Raw genomic sequence first — 20,771 nt, 5'->3', positions numbered from 1 at the left:
TTGTCAGCTCCAGCCATCCGTTCCTGGGTCTGGGCGTGGGCGGTCAATTTCTCATTGAATTTGTAACACAATCTTGAAAAGATACGCATCTGATTCTTGAGCTGTTGTTTGGATTGATCTGAGAACAAGCTTGGTCAATCCCGTTTCGCCTGTTGATCAAGTTTGATGAATGTTCTCGTCTCTTCTTGAATGGCATGCAAACAATGCAATTGTTTGTGACGGTGTCTTCATTCACAAACACAAGCAATTGATGCATGCTTTGAATTCATCCACCATCATACAATCCCCATTGAATCATAAGAAGTTCAGTATGCTATACAGTGAAGCAAATATGAACAAATTGAAGACAATACTTCATTTGTCCTGAAATGTAAGTTATTTTGGTTTGTCCTAAGTCAAACTGTTCCAAGTTAGACCAAGTTTATAGAAAAAAGTAATAACATTTTGAATGTCAAATGAGAATAATTAGATCCACAATGAAATATACTTTTTTAATTTACTTATTTGATGTCTTAGATGTTAGTATTCTTCTCTATAAATTTGGTCAAACTCAGACTATATTGACTTAAGACAAAGCAAAATAACTTACATTTCAGGACGGAGGGAGTATGTTCTACGAACTCAGAAAGCCATCAAGGCCTCAGGGGCGCGACTGCGACCACGAAAGACACGGAGACCGCCGCGGGTTTAGCCATGCCGGCGGGCGCCGCCGCCGACGAGACAGCACCAGCCGCCGGGATCGCCTTCGATCCAGCTCCTGCGTGGAGAACGCGCAGACAGAGATGGTCGTGAGCAAAGTAGCTTGAGCAAGTTCACTAGGTGCAGTGCAGTTCATCTTGAAACGTGGCATGAATTTGAAATCTGAACCCAGGAAAACAAAAATGCAGTGGCAGATTGCCATCAGTGATCATCACCTGTGGGCTGTGGTGCTGTGTACAGGTGGCGGCGCGGTGGGAGCCTCGACGGTGGCCGCCGGCGCGGAGGTAGACGCGGAGCCGGCGCCGGGGGTCGCCGACGCCGGAGGAGACGACGCAGGAGCACCCACAGCTGCCACGCACGGATCCAACGGTTAGCCGTCGATCGTCCACACCACACCTAGCATAGTAGCATGCCGGACGAACCACACCGTGGCACTGGCTGGCGAGTGGGGTCTGGACCTTTGCACTTGCCGGGCAGCTCGAGCGCCCGCGTGGCGTTGACGGTGACCCCGCACGACGCCACGCCGCTGCCGCTGAGCACCGCGGCGCGCCGCGCACGACGCCCTCCAGCGCCGAGCAGCACGACGCGCCGTCGACGTGTTCCCCCGCCGTGAAGGAGGGGCACGGCGCCAGGCAGCCCGACGTCGCCTGCGCGGCGCACCGGGGCGCCGCGACGACCACAAGCAGCGCGGCGGCGGCGGCCGCCGCCATGGCGAACCCCCCGCAGACCGCCGAGCGCGGACGAACCCCGAGCCATCGGAGCACGAACAGTACTGTTTATGGTGGTGACTGGTGAGTGATCCGGACAAGCTTCAAGAATCAAGTTTCTTTGCTTGCTCTGACCCTGCTCCAGAGAGGGTCACAGATGGGCCGATCCAGAGAGAGGCGTGCTAGATAACAGCGATGAGAACTTCAGAAGGCTCACTTGTCAGCGATGATAACAACGATGCCGTCAAGTTTCCACCATTTCAGAACGACCCTACATTTTTCAACTTTGTGTTTTGCCCTTGAGGAACTTTGCAAAACTTGTAGCAAGCAACACACAGGATGTTGTAAGAACATGGAACACCATGCATCTAAATATATAACATGAGGGTGCTAGGGCTTCAGAAACAAAAGTGGCAGAGGAGTTCACTCATCTAGTAGGGAGAGTGAGAGGTTACTTAACATGATACTCCCTCCATCTTTAAATACATGACGTTTGGGACAAACTAATTATTAGATTGCCCTAAACGTCAGATACATATAAGTGCGGAGGTAGTAGCAGCTTAGATCGGGGAAAACATTAGCTAGGGCCTAATTGTCACGGCCCACGGGCCGACTGGGCCGCGTGGTTACTGTAGCGCACGGCTACTGTAGCACCAGACTGAAACGGAAAGGGAGTTGTACTGACTTAAATAGCCGGTTCCTGGGAAGTTAATAACTTCGGTTCGAACTTTTTGCGCGAAGCGAGGACGAAAGCGCAAGAGAGTTATTTAGCAGGTGTAGTCTACTCAATGTGTAGAGTAGATCTTAGCCGTTATCCTGGGCCGGGTCATTACAGGGTATCAGAGTCATACTCTCGCGGTTTCACGCCACGTACGGGCAGAAGTGCGCGTACATGAGCACGTCGACGCGTGGAAACACAGATGCCAACAGTATGTGGACGGACACACATGGACTGCTGGCAGTGAACCCACGGACGTGGCACATGGGATCGTTAGCACTAGACGTATGGGACGTGGCCCAAGAGAGGGGATCCTGCTCCCTTGTCCTTAATGGGTAAGTTGGTTCGACGAGGACGTCGAACCCTAACGAGGGGAAATTGTCACGGCCCACGGGCCGACCGGGCCGCGTGGTTACTGTAGCGCACGCTACTATAGCACACGGCTAAGTATTCCTTTAGTCCCAGACTGGAAACGGAAAGGGAGTTGGACTGACTTAAATAATCGGTCCATGGGAAGCTAATAACTCCGGTTCGAACCTTTTGCGCGAAGTGAGGACGAAAGCGCAAGAGAGTTATTTAGCAGATGTGGTCTACTTAACGTGTATAGTAGATCTTAGCCGTTATCCTGGGCCGGGTTGTTACACTAATAGTCCAGGAATCAAAGAAAAACTAAAGTGATTCGAGCTTAGACATCACAACATCCACCACCTTGTACTGCAAAACACGTTCCACTGCCTTTGGACCAAGCCTACAAAACAAGGAAGGCAAGAAAAATAAGCTGAAAATATCTACAAAACCTAACTCATTCACTATTTATACTGGAAACATAACAAGTGACAAGCAAAAGTGCATGGATGGTAGTATGATACTTAACCTGAAGTGCAGGAGAGCTAGCACCGGCATCTTTAAGCATGCTTACTGATCAAACCTACATTGCAAGAAAGGAAAAGCATTTTAGCTCAGCTCAGTTACCAGAGTTTATTTTGAACGAGATCATGTAAGAAATAAGAAAGGACTGAGAATGCTAGAGCTGGTGCTAGCGGTGACGGAGACGCACCAATGAACTGCCAGATGAGGCACAAGTACAAGACGCACAGTACAAGGAGCAAGAGGGACACACACATGGACCCCGCAAAATGAAGGCTGAAACCCTTTGTGCTCCTAGATGATGCCCCAAGCAGTCGGCAGCAAAATGCAATGCTGCCCAGCATCCAACAAGCAACGATTGCGCTGATGACGTGAATAAGTTGGTTGACTGGGAGAAGGGCTCGAATCTGAAAGAAGAGCACCAACCCGTTGGCGAAGGCGATCACCGAGACAAGTCGTTCCCAGTTGCAAATACCAGAAATCTGCAAGAATTCAGACACCTTCTCCGTAAATAAATGTCCAAGCCACAAATGTATGCGATGATGTAGTCGATGCTGGGAAATGCTCATCTTCTGTTTCGACATAACTGCAATTAATACCTTGAATAAACTTCATTAATCATGACGATTTGTGATGCAATTTTCTCAAACTTCCGGTGTTAGGTTAGTTAGTGGGTTGTCATGGTATTTCAAATTAAGCTCAATGAATTTGATCATTGTAACTGCAATGATGCATAACTGCATTTACAAAGTGCAACTGCAAAGACACTTTGGATTAGGCATCTGATCCAGGATGGATTCATGCCGACCTATCTTGTTGAGTTCTTTGACCTTGCGAGTGCAACTTCCACCTACATGAAGGGGAAGATCATAGTCTGGAAATTCACAACCAATTCAAGATTACTCATAGGTTAGGCCACCCAGCAACCCACAATTACATGGAGGCTTTCGCCACAACTACAATCTAATGGTTGGCCGAGTAGTCAATATAAGGGTAATCAGGAATGCGATGCAGCTTATAATGAAGTAGGCCTTGGCATAATACTAGACGTCGTCGAAGATGATCTATTGGAAAGACAAGTATTCTGATGGTAACTAGCTTCTTGATGCAATCAAACTGGTATAAATTTCTTGAGCTGACACTGCATTCAGAGTAGCTGAAAATCGGTAACAAGTGTTGGGCTCCAAGTGTCACTCACTACATGTTGTAGATGCAAGTTTTAAATGGATGCATGACAGAAAGAATAAATGCCGGACCTTGCTGTTCTTGCGCTGATGCACAGGCACCGGCTTCCAGAATTCCTCACGGGCCTTGAGCGATTCCCTATACGCCTGCACTTCCTCTTCCTGGAGACGAAGCGCCAACATCCTGTCCCTCGAGGTGTTCAAGCTCTCGTGCATCGTCCCCATCTCGCGCTCCAGCATCTGTAGCCCCGCCGCGCCGGCGTGCTCCTGCCGCGGCTCGCTTCCCCGGAACCTGGACGCGCCCTCGCTTCCCGGGAACCTGGACGCGCCCTCGCCGCGCTCCCAGCGCAGCTGCTGCAGCTGGCTTACCAGCAGCGCCAGCGCCGCCTCTTTCCTCCGCAGCTCGTCGACCATGCCTCCCAGACCCGCCACCGCCGCGCCGAGGCCGCCGAGGCCTCGCGCCTCGTTCAGGGCGAGGAGGCGGGACGGAGGCGGCGGCGAGGGAGGCGCCTCCTCGATCTCCGAGGCGGCGCTCGGGCCGAGAGGATGGCGGGGGACGCCGGCGCGCCCGTCGAGCTCGCCGCGCAGCTGCTGCAGCTCGGCCGGTAGTCGTCCAAGCGTCGCCTCGTTCCTGAGCAGCTGCCTCGCCCTCGTGGCGAGGAGGCGGGGCGGCAGAGGAGGCGAGGAGGGAGGCGCCTCCTCAATCTCCGTGTCGGGGCCCGTGCCGGGCGCGGGACGACGGAGGGCGCCCGCGACGTCGCACGGGAGGTCCGCGTCCGCCTTCTGCTTACCTTTCTCCGCGGCGCTGAGGCGGACTGCAACACCCTCGCGGCGGACCGTCCGCCAAATTAATGGACAGATATTTATCTGGTCGTGGGACTCCCCTGTCATCGCTACCTCTTTCCTTTCCTCCTCCCGTGGACCGGAGCTCGTCCGCTCGCGCCGCCGTCGCCCCTTCCTTCAATCTCCCTCCTCCGGCCATCACACCTCGATTCCTTGCGCGAGCATCATCCTCAGCACCTCCTCCACCTTCCCCAAGCCCCAGCCCGGCTTCTCCCGGCCGGAATCGCCCCAACCGCCGCCGGTCACCATTGAAGCCCGCTTGAAGTTTGCTCCACCGTCGATCCGCTTCTCCGGTCATCCTCCGCCCGAACCAACCACGGGAATGGATTCGTGGTTAGTTACTTGCGCTCCCTGGCCTTTTTCCCCTCCTGTTGTACGTCGCCGGCGCCGGTAAACGGCCGCCGCCGCCGCGCTTGTTGCCGCCTGCTGTGCGGTGTTGGAAGATAGGAGTCGCGGACGGTCCGCCTAGGAGGGCTGAACGGTCCGCAGGTCAGCTTAGAAGTTGTCCAAAGATGATGTTGTCTCTGGTGGTTTCACAGAATTGTACTGCGGACGATCCGCTATTGGAGAGCGGACAGTCCGCCGTGGAGTTCGAAATTTGTCCGGAGACGATGGTGTCTCTGGTGGGTTCCGCAGGGTTGAACTGCGGACGGTCCGCTATTGGAAAGCGGACAGTCCGCCGTAGAGTCTAGGATTTTGTCCAGAGACGTTATCGTCTCTGGTGGATTGGAAGAGTGAACTGCGGACGGTCCGCCAAGGGGGGCCGGACGGTCTGCCGGCAGGATTAGAAATTTGTCTAGAGACGCCGTTGTCTCTGGTGGTTTGGCGTATGTGTATTGCGGACAGTCCGCTAAGGGTGAGCGGACAGTCCGCCAGCCAGTATAGAAAATTCTCCAGAAACATTGGTGGTTACGGGGGGTCTGCCGAGTTGAACCGCGGATGGTCCGCAACTTGGGTGCGGACAGTCCGCGGTACATTTCACTTCGAAGTATAGTAGTTATATAGTTGGGTTCCACTCGGTTATTTCATCTGCATTCGTGTAGCATCTGCAGTTGAGAACGTTGTGTATGAGGTGATTGCGGCGCTACAGGAGCAGCCGGAGCAAGCCCAGGAGGAGAAGCGTGAGAACCCGGCCCAAGACCCGTCTGACCCCAGCTCTGAGCAGCAGCCTGAAGGCAAGCCCCGGTGAATAACCCCTATTTCAAATTATGCAATATTATATATGTATATATATATATATATCTATTTTTGTGCATTAAAGTCATAGGAGTTGAATGGAACCTTAGATGCATAACCCTTAGGTACCATGAATTCTATACTAGTATATGTCAGACGATAGACGTGCTATGCTAAATAGGGTTCGGTAGAAGTCGAGTAATTTCTAGTTACTCGCGAGATATAGAATATTTTATGTTCTCATACATGAGTTACTAATCTTGGAATTGAAAGGAAAAATAGAAGTTGAGACCGGGCGGAGAAAGGATAGCTCCGTCTGTGTCGGTTAAGAACCGTACCGTTGTTGTATATAGAACCTGGAGCAAAAATCCTGAAAAATAAGGATCCACTTTTAGATGTTTTTCTGCAAAATAAACCACCAGCCAAAAGCTTTGCATGTCTAGATATGTGAGCTAAGTATACCCAGTAGTCGGGTAAGTCTTGCTGAGTATTAGTTGCTCAGAGCTTTTGTTCAAAATTATTTCAGAACACACAGACGTAGACTTCTGTCCCTGCTGCTGTCGGTACCCTGCAGCTGGGGTACCCATTCCTACAGTGCCAAGATTCGCGTAGTTATCCGTAACTACGCCCTAAGGAGCTGAGCAGCCGGACCCCTGGGGTCCGACTCCATCTCACCGGACCAACGGTCCCGGACCCGCTTCCCGCTCGGGGACGGGTCCGGTGTCACCACATGTCCCAGCACCTGTGGCGGCGGACTCGGACCCCCGCAGGTGGGTCCGGGACCTCCACGTGCCATCCGGACTCCCGCAGATGGGTCCGGGACCTCCACGTGACTATCCGGACCCCCGTGAGCTCTCGGCTCAGCTAGCTGCTCGGGAGGGGTCCAGAGCCGCCATTTGTCCCGCAGGCGCAGGCGCGGGCGCGAGTCTTCCGCTGGAAGACTCGCCCACCCACCGCATTCAATGCGGGTACACGGGGCAGCTTTTGTCAGGCCTCACTGTAGACTGCATATTACCGAGGTACACAGTGCAGCCGTATACGCCGCATCCGCGCAGAGCCCGTATGCCGCATTAAATAGATACGACGGCACGACACCTTTTCATCTTGCCGCCTACGCCGCAAGCTACACGACCCGTTCAATTACGCGGCAGGCTACGGCAAGCTACGCCCTGGCGCCGTTTCGACAAGACAGGGCATGGCTGTGCCGGACGGAAGATTTCCATGGACAAAGCAAGGAAATCCAGGAATGAGATCTCCTTCGCTTGTAACGCCATAATGTCTGTACAATATATTGTTTTATACTACATCATTGGACCCACCTGTCGGGGACTCAACGGCCATGTACGCGCCTCCCTTGAGATATAAAAGGGAGGCGCTTGCTGCACACTCCAGACTCTCGAAGGCCAGGAAAAAGGCAGACACAACACAAGCTTGGATTCACTCTGAACAATCCCGTTCTCAACCTCTTGAGAGCACAAACAATACAACACATAGTGGACGTAGGGTATTACGCTCCGGCGGCCCGAACCTCTCTAAACTTGCTGTGTTCATCGTGTTCTTACATCGAGATTGGGCTGATCCTAGCTAACCCCCGAGTACTCACCCTCTGGGTTTAGGCGGGTGCACTACGCCACCCGGCTGTGGGTTTGCACACCACGACATTTGGCGCGCCAGGTAGGGGAAGCTTTAGCTAGTTTTAGTTCATCTCTTGCTCATCTCCATGGTTCGGATGGTTGAGCACTCCCACCACGACGACGACGTGGAGATGATGGAGAGTGTGGCGTCATCCGCGCCACGCGCCTCTCGCCTTCCTGCGCTAGGGGCAACCGAGCTCGTGGAGCAGCCACCGTCGGCGGCGTCGCGCGCTGCACGTCGGGGAGAGCCAGGGCGCCCGTCAAGGGCCCCCGCACAAGCTGCGAGCGGCGGAGCGACAAATCCCAGCTCGCAGCATACCTCACTCATGTGAGGAAGCCCGCTCCGGCGGAAAGTCGACTCCGGTCGCACCAAGCCCGCTCCGGCGGAAAGCCGATTCCGGTCGCACCAAGCCCTTAGGGCAAGTCAAGTGGCCGCGGAGAATTGGGATGCATGAATTTACTTTTGGTGGTCTCTCGTAGGGCTCGGCTGACTATATGCAGGTGGGACGGTTCTGTAGTTCGAGGCGGGGAGGGGAAAAGTTGGTGCGTGTGGTCCGACGGGGCTTTTGCGTGCCGTGTTGGTTAGGTCCACCTTGCAAGGTTAAATCGAATCGATTCGCCGTCGGTCGCTCTCGGATATGGGCACCTTGATCACCGAGTCGCAGCGTAGTAATATGAGATGGTACTTGGATTATATTATATATATTGATTCTACTTTGATCTGTGCTTAATGTTCTACCATGTTCGAACTAGATGGTTTATGCAAATAGTAGATCATGGTTAATGTATATATAACCTGGAGCAAAAATCCTGAAAAATAAGGATCCATTTTTAGATGTTTTTCTGCAAAATAAATTATCAGCCAAAAGCTTTGCATGTCTAGATATGTGGGCTAAGTATACCCAATAGTCGGGTAAGTCTTGCTGAGTATTAGTTGCTTAGGGTTTTTGTTGAAATTATCGGTGTTGTTTCGATCGGGACGTGGGCTGAGAAAAAACTGTCAAATTAAATCATTAAGCTAATGCGTCCGATATATTCAAATGACGCCGCCGCCTCCGTCGTCCATGGTCTCGGCGCCTTCCTCCTCCTTCCCGACGACGAGGGTTTCGCAGCGTGTTGATGAGTCGTCGAAGGCGCAGGGGGCGGCAAGCTCGTGACCCAGATGTGCAACTGCTGCAGATCCCGGCGCCTCCTCGACGCGGCATCGCTCAGGAATAGAGCACGGCGGAGGCCGAGCGCAGGACGGAGGACGCCCGCGACGCCCGCGCCGGCGTGCGCCTCCTGACTACCCTCATCCGCGGTGCTGAGGTGGCGGCCGTGCATGGTCTCGACGGCTTCCTCCTCCCCGGCGCCGGCGAGGGTCTCGCGGCGTGGCGATGAGATGGAGGAGTCGGAGGTGCGGAGGGAGGCCGCGTGCCGGCTGCTCGCGGGCTCCATGAATGACGAGCGTCTTTTCGTTCAGTGTGCTGCCGCGCCACACAAATATTTGGCCTCGTCTGATTTCGGAAGAACTTTGGGCAAATGTGGCTTTGGGTAAACCTAAAAATCGAATTTTTTTGCAACGGATGGAATCGCATCATTCTGCAAAATTCTAGGGAAATTACATATGGCAGATACAATATTCAGCAGCATGTTTTTTCAATACGAATGATAATGTATATGACCAGCATTATAACTTTTTAAGAGTTTAACAATGTTTCCACAAGTTGTGTTTGCTTGGTTTGTCAATCAGCCAGCAGTACTGTTCTCTCATACTAAATCAGCACCAGCCACCAGCTACCAGTCAGTCAGCAGTACTGTTTACTCATAACAAATCAGCACCAGCCATCAACCACAGTCAAGCAAACACAACGATTTCTTTGTTTACTTCAAAAAAAATGTTTTCTTTGGAAAAAAATATCCTTTAGCCATTTTCGTTGTTATTTGACCGAATGCATCCGATGTCCACCCTAATAAACAATCAGTCGCCAAAGTTTTAGATAAATACTCAAACTAAACAACATATGATCAGACGATTCAGTGAACACGATTACGATTAGATTAGTTGTGTTTAAACAGATATAAATGGCTGTTGAGACTGACGGTGAACTTAGCAAATGCCTAAGGGAGCCAACGTGTTCAGAAGCTACGTAGAGCCTACCAACAAGCCCATCCATCATCGTGTGAAAACTCTATGGGAGTGTTTAGTTGGTGAAAAAATTTGGGTTCAAATATTGTAGTACATTTTATTGTTATTTGATAATTAATATCCAATCATAGATTTATTAGACTTAAAAGATTTATCTCGTCGTAATCAATTAAACTGTATAATTAGTTATTTTTTCAACTGTATTTAATGCTTCATGTATGTGTCTGAAGATTCGATGTGATGGATACTGTAGAAAAAACTTTATGAACTAAACACCCTCTATGGGATCAAACAGCCTGTTCGGTTGCTTGTAACCGGCTGGGCTGCAGGCTGGGCTGATCAGCCGCTGGTGCAGCCGCTGAATCAGCTGATGGGAAGGCCGAGCGGCCTCTGAGTGAGGCGGCCCTACGCAATGGGAAGGCCGGAAGGAGCTGAGGCTGTGGCTTATTGGCCAGCCGTTCGGCTGAGCCAGCCAACCCAGTTCCAGCCCAGCAAAAAATAGGCATGACTTTACGAGACGATGTTGAGATCCGTACGGCACAGTGGCCATGCGGGGCAGCTGCCTTGGTTCTTCCCTAAAGGTGCTTCCAAAAAAATTTACAGTATCCGTCGCATCGAATTTTCGAATATATATATGAAGCATTAAATGCAGTTAAAAAAACTAATTACATAATCTAACTGATTTCTACGAGATAAATCTAATAATGCTAATTAATTCATAATTAGATATTAATTATCAAATAACAACGAAATATGTTACAGTAGCCAAATCTAAACTTTTTCACCAACTAAACATCCCCTCACTTCCAAACTTTTTCACCAACTAAACACCCCCTCACTTCTTCAGCAAGGAACCGTTCCATTTTTCTCGAGAGGTACAAAAAGTTTCCAACCAAGTTTTTTAAATTCGTTGCTTCCTCGTTCCTCCAACTTTTCCATTCAGAAATCTCAAAAAAAAAACTTTCCATTCGGTGCATTACGATTTAATTTAGTAGAATAAAAAAAAGAACCCAAACTTTCCTGGCTAGGCTAGCATTTCTTTATGGATCAACAAACAAACAACACGAGGAAGACGATGCTCGGTACACTGTACACGCACGCCCTAGTCGGGCAGTCGGGCTCCTTCCTACTATGAGTATGCAAAGTTTTTTCTTGTTGCCTCATTGCCCGACCAGAAGATGTGGTGTTTGATTCCTTCGCATGAAAACATACTTCATGAGTGAAAGTTAAAAAAAATGTTATTATTATCATTTTTTATATGAAATTTTTTTAACGTAATTTTTTTTATCCTAGTGCATTTTTCAAAAAAAACGCAAACTACAGCTACATCCACCTATAGCTTCAGGACTAGCAGACGACTAGTGATAGCCTTTTGACTTCCTTGCCCATAGCTGCTGCAGTGCACCGGCAGAGCTCCTGCTGACCTGCTCCTTTGCGGTTTCTCCGCCAATTGTTTTAAAAGAAATCTTACTATTTAAATACTTCTAAATAGCAAAAATTTCTTTAATGTGATGGAAGTGTAAAATTTTTGAAGGGAAACTAAATATACATACAATTAAGCTAATTATTTTTAAACAATTAAATAAAATCTATTTACAAAACTTTTTGCACGGATAAGTTTTAAATCGCGAGACGAATCTAATGAAACTAATTGTTGATGCGGGAAATGGGCGACTACAAAACTACTTGATTGCTCATTTGTTGTGCGCTTGATCGGATATGGTCTAGCACGCAAAGACTCGAGGATTTAGACTGGTTCGGGCCTGAAATGCCCTACGTCCAGTATGAGGGTGGTGTTCTCGCTCTATTGCTCTCGAGCCCGGATGCTCAAAGTTCAGAGGGGAGCTTGCAAGCTGATCAAGCAGTGTCGAACCCGTGGGAGTCCAACCCTTTCCTACGTGGGGGGCTTTCCCTTTTATAGTCCAAGGTGGGGCCCCCATTTACATTTATCTAGCGCTGTGTCTTGGCACCGTCGGGGTGCGATTCGTCCTTGTCAGTCGTCGGGGTCCACTCGGTCGGTCGGGAGTGGGCAGGCTTGATTCTGGCGATCTTCTGGGACAAGGGATGATCCTTGCGGTCTTCTCGGGCGACGTGTTCCCCGGTACTGTCCCATCTTAGCTCAGTCGGGACGGCGCAACCGCTTGGTTGGTCACTCGGGGGTCTCCTCCGGTCTTGTCCGCCGAAGCCTATGTTCCTTGTCCGCAGGGCTATCTCAAGCCTCCCGTGCGTAGCTCTTGTCAGCCGGACGGCGCTCCTGGTGAGGGATGTCTTACCGAGGTCTGACCGTAGGCGTCCGGTCACACTCGCTGGCGTAATGAGATGGTGCGCAGAGGCAACCATCATTACGGTGAGGGGGGCAGCGTCTGTGGATGCCCCTCCCGTTGTGTCGCGGGGCCCGCGCGAGCGGCGCTGTCACCTTGTCAGGGAGTTCTGCTGGCTAACCTCTTGCCGCAAGATAAGGAGAGCTGGCGTCTTGGGGCCTGCACGGGGCTTGTCTTGGCCGGCACGCCTGTCAGGAGACGCGGCGTTCTTGGAGCGCACGTCCTGGGTCATCGGCACGGCTCTGACCTGGGGCGCTAGGTCGGGGGTTTTCCACGTGTCTCGGGAGGTCGGGCTCCTGGGATCGTCGCCTTAGAAGCGAAGGTAGCTTCCCGCGCCGGTTAGTGGGCCGTCGTGTTTCATGGCCTGGCGAGCCTGCCGGGCTTCCGATCGTACGAGTATGGCCCGCTAGCCCGTCACTAATTAATTCATGATTAATTTATAATTAATAGATAGTTATTGTAGCATCATTATTGTAAATCATGGATTAAGTAGGCTTATTAGATTCGTCTCGCGATTTACAACCCATCCATATAAAAAGTTTTGCAAATAAAATTTCTTTAATACTTCATGGATCTGTCCAAATATTTGATGTGACGTTTTTGGGTGTACACTTTTGAAATCTAAATAAAGCCTGCTATATTTGACTACCTTACCCTACACGCATACTAGTATGTTCTACCAATTTTGAGGCAGGAGAGGAGCATCATTCTCTTTCAAAAACGCAAATCCTGGGTCGTCTTGCCGGGATGAGCTTTGGCTTGTCGCCAAAGGCCGAAGGGAACCGGCAGGCACCCCGGTCGTGAAAGTTTCCGGGGTAATGTTGTTTGGTTCGAGGGCCTAAATTTTAGACTATGTTACCTCAAAGAGAATTTTGAAATTTATAAGTATTAAATGAAGTCATCGTCCCAAAAAAAAGTATTAAATGAAGTTTAAATACAAAACTAACTGCACGACCCTAGGGCTAAACAGCGAGGGCCGCCGACGACGAACGCAACGCCGGATGGGGAGGTTGGGGTTGGTCCTACGAGGGCGGCGGCGGGCGGTGGCCGCGCGCGCGGGCGGAGCACGTGGCGGCGGCGGCGGCGGGCCCCGCGGAGGGCGCGGCGCTAGGGATGGCAACGGGTACTCGAAACCCGAAACCCGATGGGTTTTTGCTCCATTAGGGTGCGGGTATAGACTAAATTCTATACCCGCGGGTTTCTTAATGGGATAAACTTCGTACCCATCGGGTTTGTGGGTGCGGGTTTGTTCTTCAAGTACCCAAACCCGCAAACCCGTGGGTACAATAAACCCGACAACATATAACCTAAAATACTAATGTCACAAGGTCTTGTATCAAAATAAGATCCAATCACATGCTAAGAGAGACTTAGGCTCATATACTTCCATTCCCATCGATGATTATCTATTCATAGACTCATTTGGCTATAATGCATTGTGTATTTGTTTATGTTTTCTATTAAATTTTGTTGCTTCTTCTATCGGGTACGGGAAACCCGCGGGTACAAAAAAAACCCGCACGGGTATGGGTACGGGCATGAAATCATACCCGCGACGGGTATGTGTTTTTTAACGGGTACGATTTTATCCTGGCGGGTGCGGGTTTGGGTTAGTGGTACCCGACGGGTTTGTACCCGTTGCCATCCCTACGCGGCGCGCATCGCGGCGGAGCGGGGGCCCTGCGGCCGGCGGCAGGCCTCGCGGCGTCCCGGCGGAGCAGGGGCCCTCCTCCTCGCTGTCGTCGGGGCTCCCGCGGCTCCATCCTCCTTGTCTCCGTCGACGGCGCCAGGGTCTCCTCTACGCTCACCAAGCCCGACCCATCGCAGCTCGGAGGGTGCGGCCGCGGCGGGCTTCACGCGACGGTGGGCGCACCGCGACGTGCGCGCGGCAGTGGGCGCGCGTCGGCGTGCTCGGTGGCGGCGGGGGCAGGGGAGGGGGCTGCGGCTTGCAGGTCGGGCAGGCGGTGGCCCTGCTCTGGCGCCCTCGGTGCGGCGGCATTGGAGACGGAGAAGGGGGCCTTGCTGCGTGGCGACGGAGACGGAGAAGGGGCCCGCGCCTTGCCGCGTGGAGAGGATAGTGGGACTCCGCTATTGCGCCGGATTTGGAGTAACTAGGGGCCAAATAGTGTAGGCGATAGAGTACACCGCCGCGGGAGGATTCACGCTAAAGCGGTACTGCAGTGTCATTTGCAGTATACCACTGCGGGTAGCCTAAGTTGGTACATTAGGCAGTCTCAATGAAAATTAGAGAGAAGAATGGAGTTTCATGTGATGTGAGGAGAGTTGCATCACCATGAAACTCATCTGGCACAATAGGTAACTGTGCTCATGAAATTTGAGTAGGATAAAAAAAACTTTACGCAACAACATTTTCCCATTTTCGTAGTTCTTTTGGCAAAATTCAGCCAATGGCCACCGTAAACGGTCAGTCTTCGGACTGAACAGCTGTTTAGATGAGATAAATATAAACGGACGATTTAGTGAACACGATTAGCCATCGTGTAATGTCTGAAAGGTGTGTAAACAGTTTAAAAGGCTGTTGACACGAACAGTGAACTTCAGCTCATGGCCAACGTGTTCACAAGCTAAAATTTTTCAGGGGAACCAACAAGACTGGGCCGGGCGGCCCACTCACAGTATGGCCCATACTATTTTTCATGCAGAGAGCTGACGGAGCTGGGCCATATTCGCAGCAGGGAGGGAACAGGCCCATGTTTAGGAGGAGCCCTAGGGCAGGAACCACACTTTGCATATAAAAGCAGCCCCGCCATCCCCTCGCCGCCGCCTCGCACATTTAACCCTAGAGACCGCTCGAGCCGTCCTCCGCCGCCGCTCCCGCTCATCTTCTCCTCGGGCGCTCTCCCTCCCGGATCCAGGTGACGCATGGCCAGCCCAGTCCGCTCCTGCTACATCTCTCAACGATAGTGTGATGCCGCCGTAGCTTAGGTGCGAAGTGCGTGTTTTGTTGATGCTGCTACGCCGTGTAGTAGATGTTCTGGTGAAAAAAAAATACTAGTCATGCTAGTTTTTGTACCTTGCTGGTTGTTCGGATAAGATGTTAATTCTTTGCGTTGTCTCCTTGTATTGTTGCATTGGATGAATCGCATGACCCACATTTTGAAAATGTCTTGAACTGTTTTGTTGGCTTAGGTCTGTAGCTAAGGAAAGCTTAGTCAAGGTTTCCTCTCGTTCTTCTGCATAGACGTTAATCACTGTTTTGCAGTGTAGGCATTCACCAACTAGTTTGGATGTTTAACTTGAGGTATCAAGGATGTCCTTTGTGATCTTGTGCTCTGGTTGCATTGTGCCCTGAACATAGACACCTTTAACTAAATTCTTAGCCTCAGCTTTAGATTTTTTTTAATCCAGATGATATATTCATGGCTCTGTTTTTATTTAATTTTAGTTTTATTTGCGTTTTAAGTACTTGACTTGGTTGTTTTATCACTTTTTCACTTAGTCCGTCCAAATAACTAAAAGTTGGAGCCTAACTACATGATTGTTCATGGTTTGAGCAGGATGAAGTTTGTCGCTGCATATCTACTTGCTGTCCTCGCTGGGAACCCCAGCCCTTCTGCGGAGGATCTGTCGGCCATACTGGAATCAGGTAAGATGCTCCATTTCAAGGACAGAAACAGATCTCATGTATCTTTTACCATTAGTACTGCTTGGTTTAATGAACAAAAAACATGCCTTCTCACTGAATGGGGCTGTTTATATTAATTGGCAGTTTAAACTGTTTGTGTAATTTGCATTTGTGTTGTATGTATTCATCATAATGATCATCCAGTATTCCATGCTTTAGTTGCACATGATGTATGTCGCAGAAGCATCTGATCCTACCGTTTCAATATATTGCATATGTTGCAGTTGGCTGTGAAATCGACAGTGAAAAGATGGAGCTCCTGCTGTCCCAACTGAGCGGCAAGGACATTACGGAGCTCATTGCTGCTGGCAGGGAGAAGTTCGCTTCAGTCCCTTGCGGTGGTGGTGGTGTGGCTGTCGCGGCCGCTGCACCAGCTGCTGGTGGCGCTGCTCCTGCAGCTGAGGCGAAGAAGGAAGAGAAGGTGGAGGAGAAGGAAGAAAGCGATGATGTAAGATCACTGCCCTTGCTCTTGATTCCCAGTTGTTTTGTAGCATCTTGTACCAAGATCATGTGGTACTCTGTTATTTTTAAGTATACTAACAGGCTAGATACCACTTTTGGTGATCCTATGCCTTCATTTTTATCCTTTTATTTTTTAATATAAATCCTAAATCCAAAGGCTTTAACTTTTTTGAATATGTATTTTCAGGACATGGGCTTCAGCCTCTTCGACTAGGCTTCTGCAGTCATCAGAGCTGTCTCATTTGAGTAGGAAAACCAAGAGTCGATGTTTGGATTTGAACCCTGTTTTATTTTGCCAATCACCAGAAAGACTTATTATCTTGATATGTAGTAATTCAGCTGTAGGTTGCTATGTTGGTTGTGGTATGCTTGTGAACCAGAGTTTTCACTATCCTATATATATATCCGATGAATTGGTTGCCCAAAAGTTTCTTTGCTGTTGTCTATTTTATTGGTCCTATATATGTGTTAGTGTAATATGATAAATGATCCTTACTACTGGTAGCCTTCGTTCTGGTGATGAGTTTATCAACGTGGCAGTGTTAGTTGTCCACTTCAGTCGACGCACGCAGCTGCTGGCTGGTAAGCTTTGGTTACACGAGTCAACTTGACTCAGGCATTCAGAAGTTGGGATGTTTGGTTCCCGGCCACAACTTGCCACACTAAAGTTAGGCTCGCCACATATATTTAAGCAGGTGTTTGGTTGCTTATTTGAGTTGGGCTCGCCACAATTTCATGAAGTGCTCGCCACAGTTTTTCTTCAATTGGAATGCTGCTCTACCACAACCTCCACGAAATTAGATGTAGAAGACATCAAGCGTCGTCCAAGGCAACCATGAACACAGACATCGGCACAGGCAGACAGGCGAGAGGCATGCGTTGCAAGAGTGCTCGTTGACGTTGAGGGCTTAAGATCACGAAAGATTAACACTAAGGCCGCGTTTGATTGGGGAGCCGAGCGGAATGGAGCGGTTCCATGCTTTGTTTGGTTCACGGGTACAGGAGCCGAGCCATCCCAACGAACAAATATTCGCTTGATATGTGTTATGAAGCAAATAGATTAGTGATCAATTCTTTAATTACTTTATTAATTAGATTAATGATATCATTAGAATGTCACTAAGCACGGTCACTCCCGTAAGGGGCATGTCCCTTCGGGAGAAGAAACCTTTTCCCCTCTTGTACCATATAAAAAGAGTGGTCTAAACCATCAATCAATGGATGAATCATTCATTCCATTCTCTCTACTCTTTCACTTTCGACACGTTATCAGTCACGCTTCGTTCTCCACTGAGCGCAAGAACAATACATCAACAGAGAGACTCGCTGGAGTCCACACAAGGCAAGACTCCTCGGGAACTCGCCAAGACAGAACTCGTCGACTTGCGTCTAAGAGAACTCGACGAGAACACTCACAAACACATGGACACAGGCCATGAGACCTTCGACAAGTAAGAATAGACATTGCAAACTTACGTTTCTTTGCAACTCAGAGGAGGAATCCACCGTTCTTCAACGAAGACGGCGAATCCGTGCCGGTAATGCCATCATCGGCGGCGCCCCCATGGCCACCATCGGCGGCGACGAACCACTCTCGGCGACGCTCTTTCCCCGCTCTCCGCGATTCCGCACGACGACCTCGCTGCGGCAATGATTTCGCCATCAATTCCTCCATGGCCGCGCCACAGGCGGCCTCACCGGCACATGGCATCCTCGCCATCGGCGGCCGGCATCCCCTCGACCGGCTGCCCGCATCGCGGACGAAGGCCGGTGGCTGGCAGCGCCGGCGCGCATGGGGGCGGATCCGATGCCTACAACTCGATGCCGAAGACAGCCGGCGATGGCCCTCAGGCCGGCCAATCGAGTCATGGCGGTCGCTCCGCCATCACCTCCTCCATGGCCGCACCGCCGGCGGCCTCGACGACGGCCTCTCAGGCACTCGCAAACCCGCAATCGGCGGCCGGCCCATGGCGGGCACACGGACACGGAGTATCAGCACCAGAGGGGGGGGGGGGGGGGGGGGACGCAGCGGCGCTCTACGGCGGCGCACATCCCCGGCGGCGGCGGCGCACCTGCCAGGGACAAGCGGCGGCGGTTCGGACCAATCCCTAAGCGCCCGACCCTTTTGCCCTGGAACCGGATCCGCTGCAGTTACCTCCCCTGCAGTTGGGTCACTGCCACGTGGGCCCCACGCATGCAGGCCCCACACACAGTGACCCAACTGCACGGCGGCCAACTGCGGCGGAGCCTCGTCCTTTGCCCTTGCCCCTTTACGGGCGTAATTTTTATTTTTATATTTATAAAAAATATTTTTTACAGAAATATATTTTCGATTTCATAATTTATAGTTTTATACATATCGCCCGTCAGGGGGGCGGCAGAGACTTGTATGTAAATAAAAATAATTTTTATTTGCGCGGAGGCCTTTGGCGGGAGCCTACCGGCCCCCCTGACGGGCGGCAGGGGGCCTGCCGCCCGGCAGGGGGCGAGGCTCCCCACATTGTATAAAAGGCTTCTCTCCTCCTCCCCCCTCATTTGATTCCCACGACATCCAGAGAGGGTGAGGGAGAGAGGAGGGTGAGGGGCAGAGGAAGGGAGTTGTAACGACGAAGCCCTGCCGGATTTTGGATCTGAACCGCAGGTAATAAATATTTGTCAACTTTCTCAATATAAATTTTTTGTATGTTTAATTCTATAATTAGTGTATGCAGCAGTAATGGTATTTTAGTGATTTAGGTAATGTTTTTAATATTATTTAGTTAGAATTAAGATTAGATTTTAGAAAAACTAATTAGGTTTACCAACCAATTTTGTGGTATTGATTACCAACATTCAGATAAATTGTAGAAAATACAGAAAAATTTAGAAAATATTAGAAAAATATATTAATAAAAATATATTGTACAAAAATTGTAGGAAATGCTAAAAAATGTTAGAAAAGATTTTGAAAATTTAAGATAAAGTGTAGAAAATGCATAAAAATTGTAGAAAATGTTAGAAAAATATATTTATAAAAATTTATTGTACAAAAATTGTAGAAAATGCTAGAAAAGTTTATGAAAATTTTAGATAAATTGTAGAAAATGTAGAAAAATTAGAGAAAATGTTAGAAAAATATATTTATAAAAATTAATTATACAAAAATTGTAGGAAATGCATGAAAATGCTAGAAAAATTATATGAAAATTTCAGATAAATTTTAGAAAATACAGAAAACTTGTATTTTTTTGTGTTAGGTATGGCCGAAGATACGCCAGCTCTACTTGACGGAGTCATAGACTCGTCGCACTGGTCCTTCCTTTCAGTGGTTCAGCACGTGAAACTTAACGTGCTGCGTCCACGTCCACCAGCGGAGTTTATTTCTGTTGACCCAAGATGGGTGTCCAGGTGATATGTCATCGGATTATGTTTCTAAGAATACGTTTGTTTCGTATACGTTTCGTACATAATGTACTTACCTTTGATCGTTCTATTTTTCAGGTTGAGTGAGACTGATCTTCTTACTATAGGTCGTCTTGCTAAGAGTGGTTCAGTAAAGCTGGACAGGTCCCTACTGACGGCTCTGGTTGATAGATGGAGGCCTGAGACACACACCTTCCACCTCTCTTGTGGGGAGATGACACCGACCCTACAGGACGCTGTGATGCTGCTGGGTCTTCCTATCAGTGGGGATGCCGTAGGGCCTCGCGTTGTCCCGCCTACGTGGTTGGACGATCTAGAAAAGCGTTTTGCAAATATTGACATCGCGATTGATGTAGAGGAGCACCCAAAAACAACAGGGCCTACCAAGTCATGGATTCTGCAGTTTCAGGTACATACCTTATTTTGTTACGATTAATGTTAGAGTTATGCTTTTGACTAGTGCAGTTATGATTTTATTTTATAATTGATCTCGTACTCATAAATGTTCATCTTTTCTATGCAGCCCGACAATTTGGCACATGATGCTAATGATGATAGCGTCACTCGATCCCTTGAGGCATACATGTTGTGGTTGTTTGGATACATAATGTTCAACAACTCATACGGGGCCTATGTGGATAGGATGCTTGTGCCTTACGCACAGGAGATCGCAGAGGCAGATGTGGAGGAAATGCCTCAATACAGTTGGGGATCAGCGATACTTGCAGCCACGCACCGTGGCCTCTGCAAAGCATCGGTGCAAAATAAGCACAATGCAATTCTTACAAGATGTCCGATTCTGCTACAGCTTTGGTCGTACGAGAGGATAGCAATTTGTCGCCCGATTGTCGACCACTCACCGTATGAGCTGGATATGTACGGTGACACCGAGGACGATAGGCCCACCATGGGGACTCTCTGGTACGCTCATCAGGTACGGCAATGACTGCTACTCGTACTATTTTGTTAGCAATTCTGTTGCTT

The 20,771-nt window shown here is 49.8% G+C and overlaps 2 protein-coding genes across 3 annotated transcripts; one reads left to right on the top strand and one right to left on the bottom strand.

Annotated features, from left to right (window-relative positions):
• Positions 1–2,710: 2,710 nt before the first annotated feature.
• On the bottom strand, positions 2,711–5,066 carry LOC120662294. Its single transcript, XM_039941473.1, has 4 exons — positions 4,248–5,066; positions 3,418–3,473; positions 2,999–3,052; positions 2,711–2,872 (listed from the first exon to the last, which is right to left on the bottom strand). The coding sequence occupies exons 1-3, from the start codon at positions 5,064–5,066 to the stop codon at positions 3,040–3,042; spliced, it is 888 nt and encodes a 295-aa protein (XP_039797407.1). The 3' UTR covers positions 2,711–2,872; positions 2,999–3,039.
• Positions 5,067–15,024: 9,958 nt separating this feature from the next.
• LOC120659457 (60S acidic ribosomal protein P2A-like) lies at positions 15,025–16,816 on the top strand. 2 transcript variants are annotated; one of them, XM_039937610.1, is made up of 4 exons: positions 15,025–15,153; positions 15,796–15,884; positions 16,148–16,371; positions 16,573–16,816. In XM_039937610.1, the coding sequence occupies exons 2-4, from the start codon at positions 15,797–15,799 to the stop codon at positions 16,597–16,599; spliced, it is 339 nt and encodes a 112-aa protein (XP_039793544.1). In that variant the 5' UTR covers positions 15,025–15,153; position 15,796; the 3' UTR covers positions 16,600–16,816. The 2 variants fall into 2 exon arrangements, with proteins under 2 accessions (XP_039793544.1, XP_039793545.1); XM_039937611.1 differs by having other exon boundaries at positions 15,066–15,223.
• The last annotated feature ends 3,955 nt before the right edge of the window (positions 16,817–20,771 follow it).

Source organism: Panicum virgatum, chromosome 2N (genome assembly GCF_016808335.1).
Source record: "Panicum virgatum strain AP13 chromosome 2N, P.virgatum_v5, whole genome shotgun sequence".
Lineage (NCBI taxonomy): Eukaryota > Viridiplantae > Streptophyta > Magnoliopsida > Poales > Poaceae > Panicum > Panicum virgatum.
This window is presented reverse-complemented; position numbering and strand designations above follow the sequence as displayed.